We start from the raw sequence: 12,915 nt of genomic DNA on the forward strand, positions 1-12,915 counted from the left end.
CGCCAGTGCGGGAAAAGTCGGCCAGCGAATTGAAATCTTTGTTGTTGGTGCCAACAGCTTACATATCTGACAGACGGGAACTTGCCTGCATATGCTTGGGACCTCGTCTCGACATCATCAAACAATCGCAATCGCAAACTCACTCTCGGCGCGTGTCGCTTTCCCATTCGTGGTTATACTCAACACCGCATATAAGTGTAGTCACCGGCTTCCTTGAGCCTGTCGCTTCCTTGGGCTTTGCGCCTGCTGCATTTTGCCCGACTCAAGCCACGGCCAGGGTGGTTCAGACGCCATGGGCTGGATGAGCTGGTTTGCGGGCCAGGTGGTCACGACGAGCTTGGTGCTGGGGACGCTCAAGCGTAACGGCGTCATTGTGTAAGTTGGCACGGGGGGTTGGGGTCCGGAAGGCCCAGGGCCCATGGCATGGCTGTGCTCCGGCCCCGGCCCCATTCAGTGCGGGTTCTGCGAAACCCTGTTGGGTGAGAGGAACAAAGCTTACAGCCAAGGGGCTGCTTGGGACCTGACGTTACCGTGGTGCCCTCGAAGAGGCGCTCCCGCTGCCAGGGGTTCAGCACATTGAGTGTGCGCTTGACATGGGTTTCCACCTTCCCTTCGTGCGGTTCCAAACCCTGCACTCTTCAGCCTGCACCCCAACTCCTTCAAAAACGAGAACACGCGCCTGGTCTTCAACAAGATGGTGAGCCTGAACCAGGCTGTGCTAACGCAGGTTGCAGCCTGTGGTAGCGTGTGCTTTCGGGTGCCCCTGCGCTGACGAGGACGCCAGGGCAACACGTATCCGCTCCCAAGCACGCTGCATGCTGCGTTTCGCACCATTCCTTACACGCCATCATATTTGTGTATCTGCTTGGCGCAGGTGGGCATTGGTGAGGACATGTCGGAGCTGATTGAGCGCGCCTACACAGTTGCATACGAGCGGGTGAGAGCAAGGAGGGAGACGGAGGGGAGACGGAGGGGGGAGGCGCTTGCTTGGGGTGCTTTGGTTCCTGGATCTCTGGTGTGCGGGGCTGCCACATGTTTGGGTGCGGTATGCCCCGGGCTTCTCACGGGGCTGGTGTTGGCCCACTGCGCTGTGGCGGCAGCCCTGTATGCAACTGTGGCGGCGCCCGTGGCTGCCCCTCGGCTGTACGTAACCAATAGCTGGACGGCCGCCGAGCAGTGGGGCATGGATGGAACTTCAGGCGGAGCAGGAACATTACATCCGGGGAGGCGCAAGCCTACCGGGGCGCGAACCCGCTCTTGCCGCGTGTTAGACGGGTGTTGGCACTCGACCAGTCCGCCACAGCTCGTGCATGCGCTCTGTGATCCTACTGTCGGTAAAGCATATGCGTATTCGATACCGGCGCTACACGGGCTGTACACGAGCACACATGCCTACATGCCTACCACATTCTCCAGCACTTTAACGCCTATGCTCACTCCAACAACTCGTCACCCACGTTCCAAACCCATTCCAGGTCTACCCGCCCACATCAAGCAAGAAGTGAGCGCTGGGCAGCGGTGCTGTGCTCTGGGGCCAGGGCGGCTGCTGGGGCTTCCGACAGAAGAGAATGAAGCTGTGAAGCGGAATGGAGCACGCAGGAGCAGCGCAACCACGGGCGGGGGGTGCGGCCCGTTGGTGGCGGCGTGCCTGCGAAGCTGTCCGGGGGCTGGGCTTTGAGCGGTGACTGGTCCCAGTGGCTGCGTATCCGCCCATGTGGTGGCGAGCTTGCGGTAGGGAGCGAGGAATCGGGAGGCGGGCGCCGTATGCCGTCGATGCCGTGTGGCGACTGGTACCAAAAGCCCAGCCAGGAGTGCTGGGGGCTGGCTCGGCGCCGTACATTGCGGTGCTGGCAGGTTGCGTCAGTTCCCCCGCATGGGGCCGGGTGCGTGGCAGCTGCTGCACCAGCCATGCGGCGCTGTGTGCGGCGCCGCCACTGCCTAGAATGCTGCGGACACGGGGCGGACGTGTTTGCTGTACTTGGATTGTATGCAAGATACGGATCACCGCTTCTTGCCGCCTGTGGTGTTGGCCGCCGCTGCGGCGACCTTGTAGGGCTCCAATTCGCATATCATCCGGCGAGCGTGCCGGCCGGGTGCGTAGTAGTTTGCCTGCGTACGGTATTCGTGCAGCATGGGGTGGTGAGTGGTGGTGAGCGGGTGTGGCGGTTCAGAACAATGCGGCAGATCAGTGGGTCAGTGGGTGGTTGGTGGCAAAGGCACAAGGCAAGGTTGAGGCAGATTGTGGTGTTCTTGTGAAGCAGGTGGGCAGGAGCGAAGGAATCATCTGAGCGACTGGGAGTGTGGTAGTAGCAGGATGCACAGCCGCGTGTGTCTGATGAAGTCAGACTGTGACTGGATGGAAATGGACCTCCAACTAGCAGCCCTCGTGTCTCGTGGGTATCCTGATGGCGCACACAAGCACACAGCAGGCCCTCACTCACCAGGTAGCTATCCTCAGCGAAGCCCAGAGACCTGCGTGCATGGACGCACGGCGCGCAACTGGAAGGGTTACGAACGAGTTTGCATCCTTAAACGAGGTGCATCCTCATTTGCCAGTGGTCGTTCTCTTGCGCCCTACGTTTCCTGAAATGGCGTTCGAGGCAACCGCCAGCCCGCCACTGTTTACTCCCTAGCCCTCGGGCACACGCCTCATCCGCAAGCCGATTACCGTAAGCTTCAAGCCTTCGCAATCCCTGGAGTCCTAGTCCACAAACCTAGCCCACAACCCAGACCCCACGACCCAAACACGCTCATCCACCCACTTGTATAACTCCACTGCGGGCGTGTTCTCCACCGCCACATACAACGTGGATGATAGCGCGCGCCGCACCGTCGCCGCCGCCTGCAGCACCGCCTGTCACATCGCATGGGGGCCATTCGTGTCAGTGCGTGTGTGGGGGGGGGAGGGGGATGAGGATGGCTGGGTGGGGGGAGCCATGCGCGAGGTAGGGACGCAGCCGCCACAACCATGTTGGCTAGCTTCCGCCCGTGCTGTGCACCATGGCTGTGGCAGCTCCCACGCGCTGTGTCAGTGCATGTTCTCTGTTCCATAACGTCCAGAACGTTCCGAAATTTGGAGTGCCTGGCCATGGAGCAGGGCTTGTATCTACCAGGGGTAGATCGCCGCAGCTGGCGAGAAGGGCCCTAACCACGTCCTCGCCCACGGCATCCAGGGGCCCAGAAATGCCGAGTTTGTAGCGTTTGGGGGTTCACGGACATACCTCAAAACGCGTCTGCCATGCTATTGTACCTGGCTACGCCTTCACTTCTCAATTCCGGTAATAATGAATGTAAACCCCCCAAGACCCCCCGGGAAGAATGCGGATGTTACAGAGGGGACAGTCCCAGCACCCGAAGACGCCGAGCCATCACATGCTATCAGGGCCCGGGAAGGGGTAGTTGGCGAGATTCGGGGACCGTATGCAGCCTCACGCGGCAAGAATGCACCCCCGGTAATGCCCAGTCTTTCTCGCCCAAGGGCTTGCATTGGGGGCCGTTGCTTGCCGCCACCGCCACACCGGTGCTACGCAAATGTGGGTGGACTCCCGGCTGCAGCGCACGTTCGCTACCCACCCTTGACGGTACGGCAGTACGGCACTTACCTCCATCATCCTGCGAGCCATGCCCTGGCGCCGGCAGTCCTCCCGCACCGCCACCTTGGCCACGTGGATGTTGACGCCGGTGCTGGTGCACAGCACATAGCCACACAGCTGCATGAGCGGGTGGCGGGAGGGATAGGAGGAGAGGGTAAACAAGCAGCAATACTGTGGCGTTGCCGCGGCGTTGCGGCGGCATTCGCACAGGCGTAGGACGGAATGTGCGTGTACAAGCTGGCGGTCCCCGTGGCCCGGCGTTACCTTGCCGTCCGCTTGCAGGCGCGCAACAGCGAGTACTATGTTTCGCTTCTTCAGGTGATCGGCCTGCACGGGTTTGGGGCAAGGGGCCGATCGGTGGTCTGCAGGAAGGCAGCGCGGGGCGCTAGGCCCGGGGAGGGGACACGCACCAAGTCGCCGTCGGCCCACGAGTCGCCCTTTTTGAAAGTGGCTTTCTCTAGAGCTATTAGCTCATCTAAAAGTTTGATGGCGTTGTTTGCGATGTACTCAACGTGGAAAGCAAGCTTGACAGGCGCCGACTGCTCAATCGGCTCGCCGTCGCTATTATACTCGCATTCATAGGCCATGGCGCAATATATGACAGACTGGAATTGAGTTCCAGCAAATAAGTATATACACAGGGGGTCAAACCGTGCATGAAGCCCGGCTCTGCATGGCGAGCCGCCCCGCACTGGATTTGCACCGTGTTGGCGACATTCATTTAGAGTCGGCACGGGTTCCAGAAGGAAGTTTGGTATTGGAGGTGACCGACGGGCAGTAGCGGACTTCTCGCGATGTCGAGGGCGGGGGCAGACCGGCAGAGGGTAGGGCGAGTCGACGGAGCTAGGGACAGGGCGAAGTACACGCGGCCGTTGGCAGCATGACCGCTGTGTTCTATCGACAAGATGGCAGGTGTTCTTTATGAAGCTTATCAGAAGTGGAGTCGGTCTACGAATTTGCGCGAGAAACGCCGGCGCACAGCTGCGACAATGCACCTGTCATAGCAGTAGTGTTTCTAATCAACTCTATTCTCCACCGATTGCCTTATAACGAATACTGCACTTGAATTGTATACAAACATTCTACACATACAACAGCAAATTGAACACCAACGCGGAGCGTCGCCGAAAACTGCTACTGGCTTTTGCAAGTTCGGTTCGTCTCCGACCGTGCTTTCCTGCCTTACTTCAATGCAACTATAATCTTGAATTGCTAATGCTAGTTTGGTTGATGGACCAGGCAGTACAGCGCGGCGGTCCGGCAGTGGCGCCGGGCCGCCCATAAATGCCAAGGAGGCCACACAGTTGGCACGGGCGGGCGCGAAATGGTGGCAATGAAGCACCAAAGGCTTGTGACTTCATGGCAGCTGTTGTCGGCGAGCGGCGAGGCGGTCGGAGGGGACGCCTTGGCTGGCCAGCATGGTCGGCATCGCTGCCCGGCTGGGCGACTCGTGTCATCATACTGCTACTGCTAACACTGCCGGTGCCGGTACTCGGCGCGCGGCCGCTGGTGCCCACCGCCGGCCCCGCGGGCGGGGCCGACGCGGTTCCCCGGTACCTCGCCGAAGTCGGCATTGGTACTGCGGGCGGCAGCGACGGCAGCAGCAGTGGAACCGCGCCGGTGGGGCTGAGCGGTTATCAGCCTCCGCAGCAGTGGCAGCAGCAACCACAACAGCAGCAGCAGCAGCAGGGTCAAAACCCTATTGCCGTGGTTCCGCTGGGTATGGGCGAGCTGCAGGTCGCCACCATGGATCGCGACTCGACCATGGTGCTGCTGCAAGAGCGCATCGGGCGGCTAGACGCGGAAAAGCGGCTTGCCGAGCTGCAGCTAGAAGTGCTGCAGCTCCAAGTGGCCCAGCAGCAGGTCATCCGGCAGGCGACGGCGACCGCCGCCGCGCAAGTGACGTCGCTACAGAAGGAGGTGGACGGGCTGAAGCAGCAGATGCGGCTGATGGAGCTGGCGGCGGCGTCTGCGGTGTCCAAGGATGCAGCGGCGCGACCGCCGGAGCTGTCGCCGACGGCGCCGCCACCGTTCCCGCCGCGCCCGCCGTCGCCCTACGCTCCTGACCCGCTCCAGGTCCAGCAGCGACAGCCCACACAGCAGGAGCAGCAGCGGGAGCCGCCGCCACCGCAGCAGCCGGAGCCCCCAGGCGTTGGGGGCCGCAGGCTGCTGCCGCCTGACCGGCCGGTTGCGTCCTTGGAGCTGGCACGTGATCCCCATGCATCGCCGCCGTCGCCCCGGCCACCCAAGCCGCCCGCGCCGAAGCCACCTAGCCCGGTGCCACCTAGCCCGGTGCCGCCTAGCCCTGCTCCGCCCAGCCCGGCGCCACCGAGTCCCGTGCCACCCAGTCCTGTGCCGCCCACACCACCTAGCCCGATACCGCCCAGCCCCGCGCCGCCCAGCCCGGCGCCGCCAAGCCCCGCACCTCCCAGCCCGGTGCCACCTAGCCCCACTCCGCCCTCGCCAGTGCCACCCAGCCCGGCGCCACCCAGCCCCGCACCACCGTCGCCCGCACCTCCCAGCCCGGCGCCACCCAGCCCTGCCCCACCATCACCGGCGCCGCCCAGCCCGGCGCCACCCAGCCCCGTGCCTCCGGCTCCGCCGTCCCCGAGCCCCCCCTTCGCGCCGCTTATGCCCGCTAGCCCGCCACCACCACCGCCGCCGCCTCGACCCCCGCACCCGCCACGCCCGCCCATGTTCCCATTCCAACCGCCGCCGCCGGGCCTGCCGCCGCCGCCTAGCCGGCCGCCTCCGCCATCGCCGCCGCCGCCCCGCCCACCGCGCCCGCCCGCGCCGCCTTTAGACTTCTATCAAACTAGTTTTCCAATCTATTGGGAGGACGCAAGCTTTAATAGCGAGCTCGCTGACCCGAACTCGCTGGATGCTTGGAACATCGACGTCTGCGAGCAACTTCTGGCCTTTGCACCAGGTATGCAAGATTGCAGTCGCCACAAAGCTTGCATGAGCCATACCGGACCTGTGATAACTCTTCTACCAATCTTGCCTTTGATCCCCTGACCGTGCTTGTGCCCCTCATTTCATTTCACCTGCAGAGGAAACCATGTGTGATGTCTACTTCAACCGCTACCAGGTGTCTTACGTAACGCTCACCAGCCTTTACAGAGGTGCGTGTGATGCTTGCGCGTGTTGGCTTGGGTTTTGCAGGAGGGGAATACCTCTCACAACAAACGGGACAGCGACGGAGGATTGGAGAGAGAGCACAGCTTGCGAGGCTTTCGTGCCACGTGCGGCATTATTAACAGGCGCCGCGCCATGAGCACGTGCAAGCAGTTGACCCTCACGCTCCCTGCTATCCCAAACCGCCTGAAGCGGCAGAACTCCCATCTGACATCCCCTCCCTCCTTTTCCTCTGCCTTCCCAGGCGAGCTGCTGCTCTACTACATGAATGCGATGCTGTCAACATACAGCCATTTTGTCTTTGACTCTGAATTTATGGGGCGGTAAGTCGGGGGCGTGATGATTGAAGCCGCATCGTGTTCAAGCCGCTGATATTGCTGCCAGCGCGGGCAGGGCGTCATTGTGATGTTGCGCCGGTTGCTTACGCTGCTACCGCCTGGCCCCCCTCTGGAGACTGTCCCACGTCTACACAGTTGCAGTTTGTGCATGATGCCGGACTCTTACGCACACGCTAACCCAAACTGCCGTCACCATTCGCGCCACCTTCTGTTTCTCCACAGGTACGGCATCACGCGGGTGTGGGTGTACTGGAGCATGCCGCCCGCCCGCGGCTCGCCGCCCTCGGCGCCCTTCCCCAGAATGCCGCCGCTGCCCCCCGGGCCGCCGTATCCGCCGTACGCCAACGGCCTGGGCGACACTAAAACCGTACGGCAGCGCCTCATGCTGGAACTGCTCAGTAGTGACACGGCCGCCGCAGATGGGGCCGTGGATTCGGAGGGCGACTACCTGGGCCAGCAGGGTACCGGCAGCGGCGATGGCGGCGGCAGCGGGGCAGCTGTAGCCGCCACACGTTCGGGTGGTGGCGTGCGGGGCGGCGCAGGGGAAAAGGCGACAGCACCGGAGCATCCCCGGCAGCGGCGGCAGCAGCAGCAGCAGCAAGGGTGGAAGGAGGGAGGCGAGGGGGATGGCGCTGATGTGGAGTGGGTGGATGAGGAGTCGGAGTGGGTGGACGAGGGGTCGAAGAAGGCGGGCGCCACGACCGGCACCGCCGCCACCACCACCACCCGTGGAGCCACCAACAACAACACCACCACGACCGCTGACTCGTGGCTCGGCGCAGGTACCGGGCACAGGTCGTACCGAAGGGACGATTGGAGCTACGGGCGTTAGTCCTACACGGTGATGTAGGGTTTTGGGCAGGCAGGCATCACTGACTGAAGGCGGGAGTCTGGAAGTGAGGGTTTCGAGAGCGCGGCGGGATGTGAGCCAAGAACGTGAGCAGGCTGAATGCGCAGAGATGAACCCAATTATTACTAGAGAATCTATAGAAACCTTACCCGAAATGTGCGCAGGAGAGGAAACGCTTGCATTGCGCACGTGTTCAACAATCACCCCGTTGGATGCGATAGGCTTTTCGGTTGGGAAGACAGGCGGTTGATTGACGGTGTGTTGCTGTGTGTCATGATTACTTGCTGGTTGATGCACGCACGTGGGGCACATAAGCACGATTCATCTTAGGCCCGGGCATAGCTACTTAGTCGCCTGGCGATTTGTTGGTTTGGTGGCAAGTCAGCGAGTGACATAGGATGGAGCCCGCGCTCGTGGATGGGCGGCCGGCTTAGTCGATTGAACATAGCGGGATACAGCAGGCGTGGTGCCTGTGCCCCTAATCTAGAGACGACCGCCCGTAGCATGGATAGAATGACGGGCGGCACTAGTCATGAAACGATACGGTAGCAATCAAGATAGCCGCCACACTCGAGATTGGTTATCCCAGGTTGGCCTTCCCAGCTAAGCGCATTAGGTTTGGCATGCTGTGCGGCAGGCCGTAGCGTATGCACGGCATCTCTCCCTCCCCGGCGCACTGTGGGTCGTTGGCGTCCAGCGGCAAAGTGGTGTGCGCTGTCATCCCGGCGCCCTAGAGCCTTGCCTGGAGCGCTAGCTGCTGCCGCGGTGCTGCTGTATGGACGAAGGCGGTCCCGTAGCTGGGTGGTGGGCGCTCCGTGCGGGTGGGTTGCGGCGCCTGGACTACGATGGAGGGGCGGGAGGGCCCTGCTAACTCCGGATCAGGAGAACATGAAAGGCCGCGGTGTCTGTAAAGAGGAGTTCACGGCACAAGCAACTTACAGTGCCCTCCACATGAGGTAGCTCGAGGCGCCCGCATGAGCCTGCCTGCCCGACTTCCGCGGAATCTCGAGCTATCTACAGGCCCACAATGTCTTCGATGTCTTAAATCGGCATGAACGCAAAGTGAAAAGGTAATCCATGCCGCGGACCTGCATCGTGCAGGTAAGGAGTAGATGCACTGCGTGCGTGCATGAGCACACACGCACGCACGCACAAGGGCATATGGCATCACCGTTTGCTATGGCTGACTTCAAAAAACAACAGCAGCAGCCACCGTCTTCTTCCGCGCGCGCAGGACACACACATTCTTTTTAGTCAGAGAGAGCAATAGAAACACGTGCACATCTCGCCTCAATGCTCTTCACAACTGCTTCTTGCTTGTTTGTCAACAACCCTCTGCGGCACTCGCGTCCGCGTTGACGTGAATGACGTACGACATAAGAGGCAGAGGCCATACTAGGACATTCAAAGCAAATGCATTCGAGCATGCAAACGGTTTTAGAGCTACTTATATGCTTTACAAATGTTGATCCCGCAGCGGGTGAAGGACTTTCAATATCTCCCCTGTTCACATCAGCAGCTCCGTCCGAGTCCTTGCATACTAAGGTTGAAATCAGCGATCACGCAAGCACACCCATTTCCTTGCTAGCTCCCGACCTGCAGAACTATCGTTATCATGTATGCATCCACTGTATGCAGCTGCCTCGTGCTTGCTGATGTAGCCACAGCGGTTGCGGCAACACCACAACCACACACCAGATCTACCTCACTGGCGCTCCTGCTGCTCCTGCTGTTGCTGGGCCCGCCGCCTCTTCTTCGATTTGGTCATCAGGCGCAACGTGCCAGAAACCGCCTTTGCGTACCGTGGCGGCGGCGGCTGACTGCGGTGCCCATTCGCAGTTGCAGAGCGAGAGCCTGCAGCAGACGATGGCGCACTGCTGCCGCCTGAGTTGGACCGCAGCAGGAGTGAGCGCTGCGAAGGCGGCGGCGGCGGCAGCGATGGCGGCCGCACAGGCGGTGCCGGAGGAGAGGGCGGCGCTGGTGGCGCTGGTGGCGGCGGCGAGGGCGGCGGCGGAGCGGGGGGTGGCGGGGAGGGAGGCGGGGGGCCTGGCGGCGGCGGTGATGGTGGCGGCGGCGCGGGGGGTGGGGGAGATGGAGGCGGAGGTGTGGGAGGTGGTGGTGAGGGCGGCGGAGGAGAGGGCGGCGGGGGAGAAGGAGGTGGAGGCGGCGGGGGAGGCGGGCTTGGGGGAGGAGGCGACGGCGGCGGGGCGTGCGGGGGAGGTGGGGATGGTGGAGCTGGGGATGGAGGCGGAGGGACTGGTGGGGATGGAGATGGGGGCACGGGGGAGGGGGGAAGAGGAGATGGAGGTGGGGGAGAGGGAGGCGGCGGACTTGGCGGCGGTGGTGAGGGAGGGGGCGGCGTCGGGGGCGGCGGTGATGGGGGAGGTGGGGATGGGGGTGGAGGCGAGGGCGGCCCAGGGGAGGGAGGCGGTGGCGAGGGAGGCGGGGGACGTGGAGGCGGAGGCGATGGGGGAGGCGGGTAAGGCGGGGGCGGTGAGGGCGGGATGGGTGAGGGGGGTGGCGGGTAGGGAGGGGGTGGAGAAGGAGGCGGAGGTGAGGGCGGCGGCGGCGTTGGCGGTGGTGGTGACGGGGGAAGAGGAGACGGAGGACGCGGGGATGGTGGGACTGGGGATGGAGGAGGAGGAGTAGGCGGTGGCGGGTTTGGAGGCGGAGGGGATGGAGGTGGCGGGGACGGCGGCGGCGGCGAGGGCGGCAAAGGCGAAGGGGGTGGAGGTGACGGCGGTGGCGGGTTTGGAGGCGGCGGCGAAGGGGGAGGCGGGTAAGGCGGGGGCGGCGACGGCGGGATGGGTGAGGGGGGTGGAGGGTAGGGAGGAATTGGAGAGGGCGGTGGAGGCGACGGCGGCGGCGGCGTTGGCGGTGGTGGTGACGGAGGAGGTGGGTAAGGAGGCGGCGGCGATGGTGGCAGAGGCGAGGGTGGCGGGGGTGAGGGAGGTGGCGGGTTCGGAGGGGGTGGTGAAGGGGGTAGCGGCGAGGGCGGGGGTGGGTAAGGAGGCGCCGGGGACGGAGGTGGTGGTGATGGGGGCGGGGGTGTTGGCGGCGGCGGTGATGGGGGAGGTGGGTAAGGAGGCGGCGGAGAGGGTGGCAGGGGTGAGGGTGGCCGTGGGGATGGCGGGCCCGGACTGGGCGGGGCGGGGCTTGGCGGCGCCGGACTGGGCGGCACAGGCGAGGGCGGGGGTGGGTAAGGAGGCGCCGGGCTGGGTGGCGCGGGGCTGGGTGGCACAGGACTTGGCGGCACCGGGCTAGGTGGCGCAGGTGAGGGCGGTGGCGGGTTCGGTGGTGGCGGGTTCGGAGGAGGTGGGGACGGAGGCGGAGGATGAGGAGGCGGCGGCGATGGTGGAGGAGGTGACGGAGGCGGGGGTGAGGGCGGCGGAGGGTTGGGCGGTGGAGGCGACGGTGGGGGTGGCGATGGCGGAGGAGGTGAGGGAGGCGGCGGGGATGGCGGCGGTGGAGGCGACGGGGGCCGGGGGCTGGGTGGCTTGGGTGAGGGAGGTGCTGGGCTGGGTGGCCTAGGGCTGGGCGGCGCGGGGCTGGGTGGTTTAGGGGGTGTGGGGCTGGGCGGCGCCGGGCTCGGAGGTACAGGGGGTTTGGGGCTGGGCGGTGCGGGTGATGGTGGGGCAGGAGGTGCGAGTGGTCGCGGCGGCAGCGGAGGAGTTGGCGGCGGCGGCGGCGCAGCCGGAGGACGGGAAGGCGGTTTCGTGGCACCACTGCCACCGCTGCCGTCACCACCGATGTCTCTGCTTGGCTGAGCCGGCGGCACAGGTGAGGGCATGCTCGAGGGATGCTGTGGTGGCGGCGCCAGCGGCTGCTGCGGCGGCAGTGCTGACACGTTCACCTCACCCCGTACAAATACCAGCCGTACAGTGTTGGTCACGTCCAAAACAAAGCCGTCGTGCAGCACGTGCAGCTGGTCATCCGCCTTGCTTGCATCGCTGTACGCGCGGTACGACGACCAGGCGTTGTATGGCAGTTTGACCTGCGTCGTACGACTGCCGCTGCTAGAACCACTAAAACCGCCGCTGCTGGGCGCGGCGACGGCGGAGACGTCGGCACGCACGATGCTCCAGCCGCTGCTGGGCATGAGCTCGGTCGGCGTGCGCACGCGCAGGTACTGCCAGTTGGTGGCTCGGGTCGCAGGCGTCAGGACCGCACCCCCGGTGGCGCTGGCAGGCGGCAGTTTGGGAGCCTGCAGCTGAGAACCGTCCACACGGATCTCAACCACCACAACCGCCCGGCCGTCGTCGACACGTGCAGCAGCAGCGGCGGCGTCAGCGCCCGTGAGCGCGGCTGAGACGGAGGTGGCCGTGACGGCGGCCGCAGGGACCACCGCGAGCGGCAGCACTGCCCCGTCCTTGCTGCTGTGGAGCTGCGTGGGCAGCGGCAGTGCAGTGGTGATGTTGAAGATGGACTCGGCGGCGGCGCGGCGGCGAAGGCGGTGGCGGTTGGAGGTGGCTGGCGAGGAACCGTTATTCGCCGTGTCAGTGGCATTGCCAACGGCATTCCCTCCGGCGCCACTGGTGGTATTGCTGCCGGCATTGCTGCTGTTGCTGCTGGCGGGCGCAGGTGCGGGTGCCAGCCCTGCCTTGCGTTGGTCGTCGTCCAGCTGTGTGACCAGCATGTCAGGCAGCCCGTCGTCGAAGCCAGCGCCTGTGTGCGGACACGGACAGGTGGGCAGGCAGACAGGTGGGCACAGACAAACAGGCAGTAGAAACGGGCGGCGTGAGCACAGTAGCATACCGTATACATTAGCCAAGCAACACGCACCCTTTCGCACATCGCACATGTTGTGCACACACATACGCACCCACCGGTGATGTAGGTGAGGCGCAGCATGTCGTAAAGGGCAACACGCGACACGGAGGAGAGCGTGGGGTCGTTCAGGGGGTTGCGGGTGGTGAAGGAGGCGTTCAAGCCGGTGAAGGTGCCCTGCACGCACACACAAACACATACCGTATTGCGGCACACCGCAGTTGGAATA

At 64.0% G+C, this 12,915-nt stretch overlaps 4 protein-coding genes across 7 annotated transcripts in view; 2 read left to right on the forward strand and 2 right to left on the reverse strand.

Moving 5' to 3' along the window:
• Nucleotides 1-58: 58 nt before the first annotated feature.
• On the forward strand, nucleotides 59-2,380 carry CHLRE_17g705900v5 (uncharacterized protein). The gene is made up of 4 exons (XM_001691666.2): nucleotides 59-375; nucleotides 643-697; nucleotides 875-937; nucleotides 1,476-2,380. The coding sequence occupies exons 1-4, from the start codon at nucleotides 293-295 to the stop codon at nucleotides 1,503-1,505; spliced, it is 231 nt and encodes a 76-aa protein (XP_001691718.1). The 5' UTR covers nucleotides 59-292; the 3' UTR covers nucleotides 1,506-2,380.
• CHLRE_17g705950v5 (uncharacterized protein) lies at nucleotides 2,353-4,508 on the reverse strand. 2 transcript variants are annotated; one of them, XM_001691509.2, is made up of 6 exons: nucleotides 4,004-4,508; nucleotides 3,858-3,920; nucleotides 3,603-3,710; nucleotides 2,763-2,854; nucleotides 2,442-2,472; nucleotides 2,353-2,383 (listed from the first exon to the last, which is right to left on the reverse strand). In XM_001691509.2, the coding sequence occupies exons 1-6, from the start codon at nucleotides 4,178-4,180 to the stop codon at nucleotides 2,375-2,377; spliced, it is 480 nt and encodes a 159-aa protein (XP_001691561.2). In that variant the 5' UTR covers nucleotides 4,181-4,508; the 3' UTR covers nucleotides 2,353-2,374. The 2 variants fall into 2 exon arrangements, with proteins under 2 accessions (XP_001691561.2, XP_042914458.1); XM_043071999.1 differs by having other exon boundaries at nucleotides 2,383-2,714.
• Nucleotides 4,509-4,618: 110 nt separating this feature from the next.
• Nucleotides 4,619-8,840, forward strand: CHLRE_17g706000v5 (uncharacterized protein). Its single transcript, XM_043072000.1, has 4 exons — nucleotides 4,619-6,522; nucleotides 6,647-6,718; nucleotides 6,976-7,054; nucleotides 7,292-8,840. The coding sequence occupies exons 1-4, from the start codon at nucleotides 4,953-4,955 to the stop codon at nucleotides 7,899-7,901; spliced, it is 2,331 nt and encodes a 776-aa protein (XP_042914459.1). The 5' UTR covers nucleotides 4,619-4,952; the 3' UTR covers nucleotides 7,902-8,840.
• A 2-nt stretch (nucleotides 8,841-8,842) lies between these two features.
• Nucleotides 8,843-12,915, reverse strand: part of CHLRE_17g706050v5 (uncharacterized protein) — a 35,156-nt gene continuing 31,083 nt past the window's right edge. For all 3 annotated transcript variants that reach the window (XM_043072003.1, XM_043072002.1, XM_043072001.1), the window contains exons 84-86: nucleotides 12,746-12,863; nucleotides 11,166-12,584; nucleotides 8,843-9,965 (exon numbers count right to left, since the gene is read on the reverse strand). In XM_043072003.1, the coding sequence (XP_042914462.1) occupies nucleotides 9,625-9,965; nucleotides 11,166-12,584; nucleotides 12,746-12,863 (1,878 nt within the window). In that variant the 3' untranslated portion in view covers nucleotides 8,843-9,624. The remainder of the gene's footprint in view (nucleotides 9,966-11,165; nucleotides 12,585-12,745; nucleotides 12,864-12,915) is intronic.

Source organism: Chlamydomonas reinhardtii, chromosome 17 (assembly GCF_000002595.2).
Source record: "Chlamydomonas reinhardtii strain CC-503 cw92 mt+ chromosome 17, whole genome shotgun sequence".
In the NCBI taxonomy this organism is placed as follows: Eukaryota; Viridiplantae; Chlorophyta; class Chlorophyceae; order Chlamydomonadales; family Chlamydomonadaceae; genus Chlamydomonas; species Chlamydomonas reinhardtii.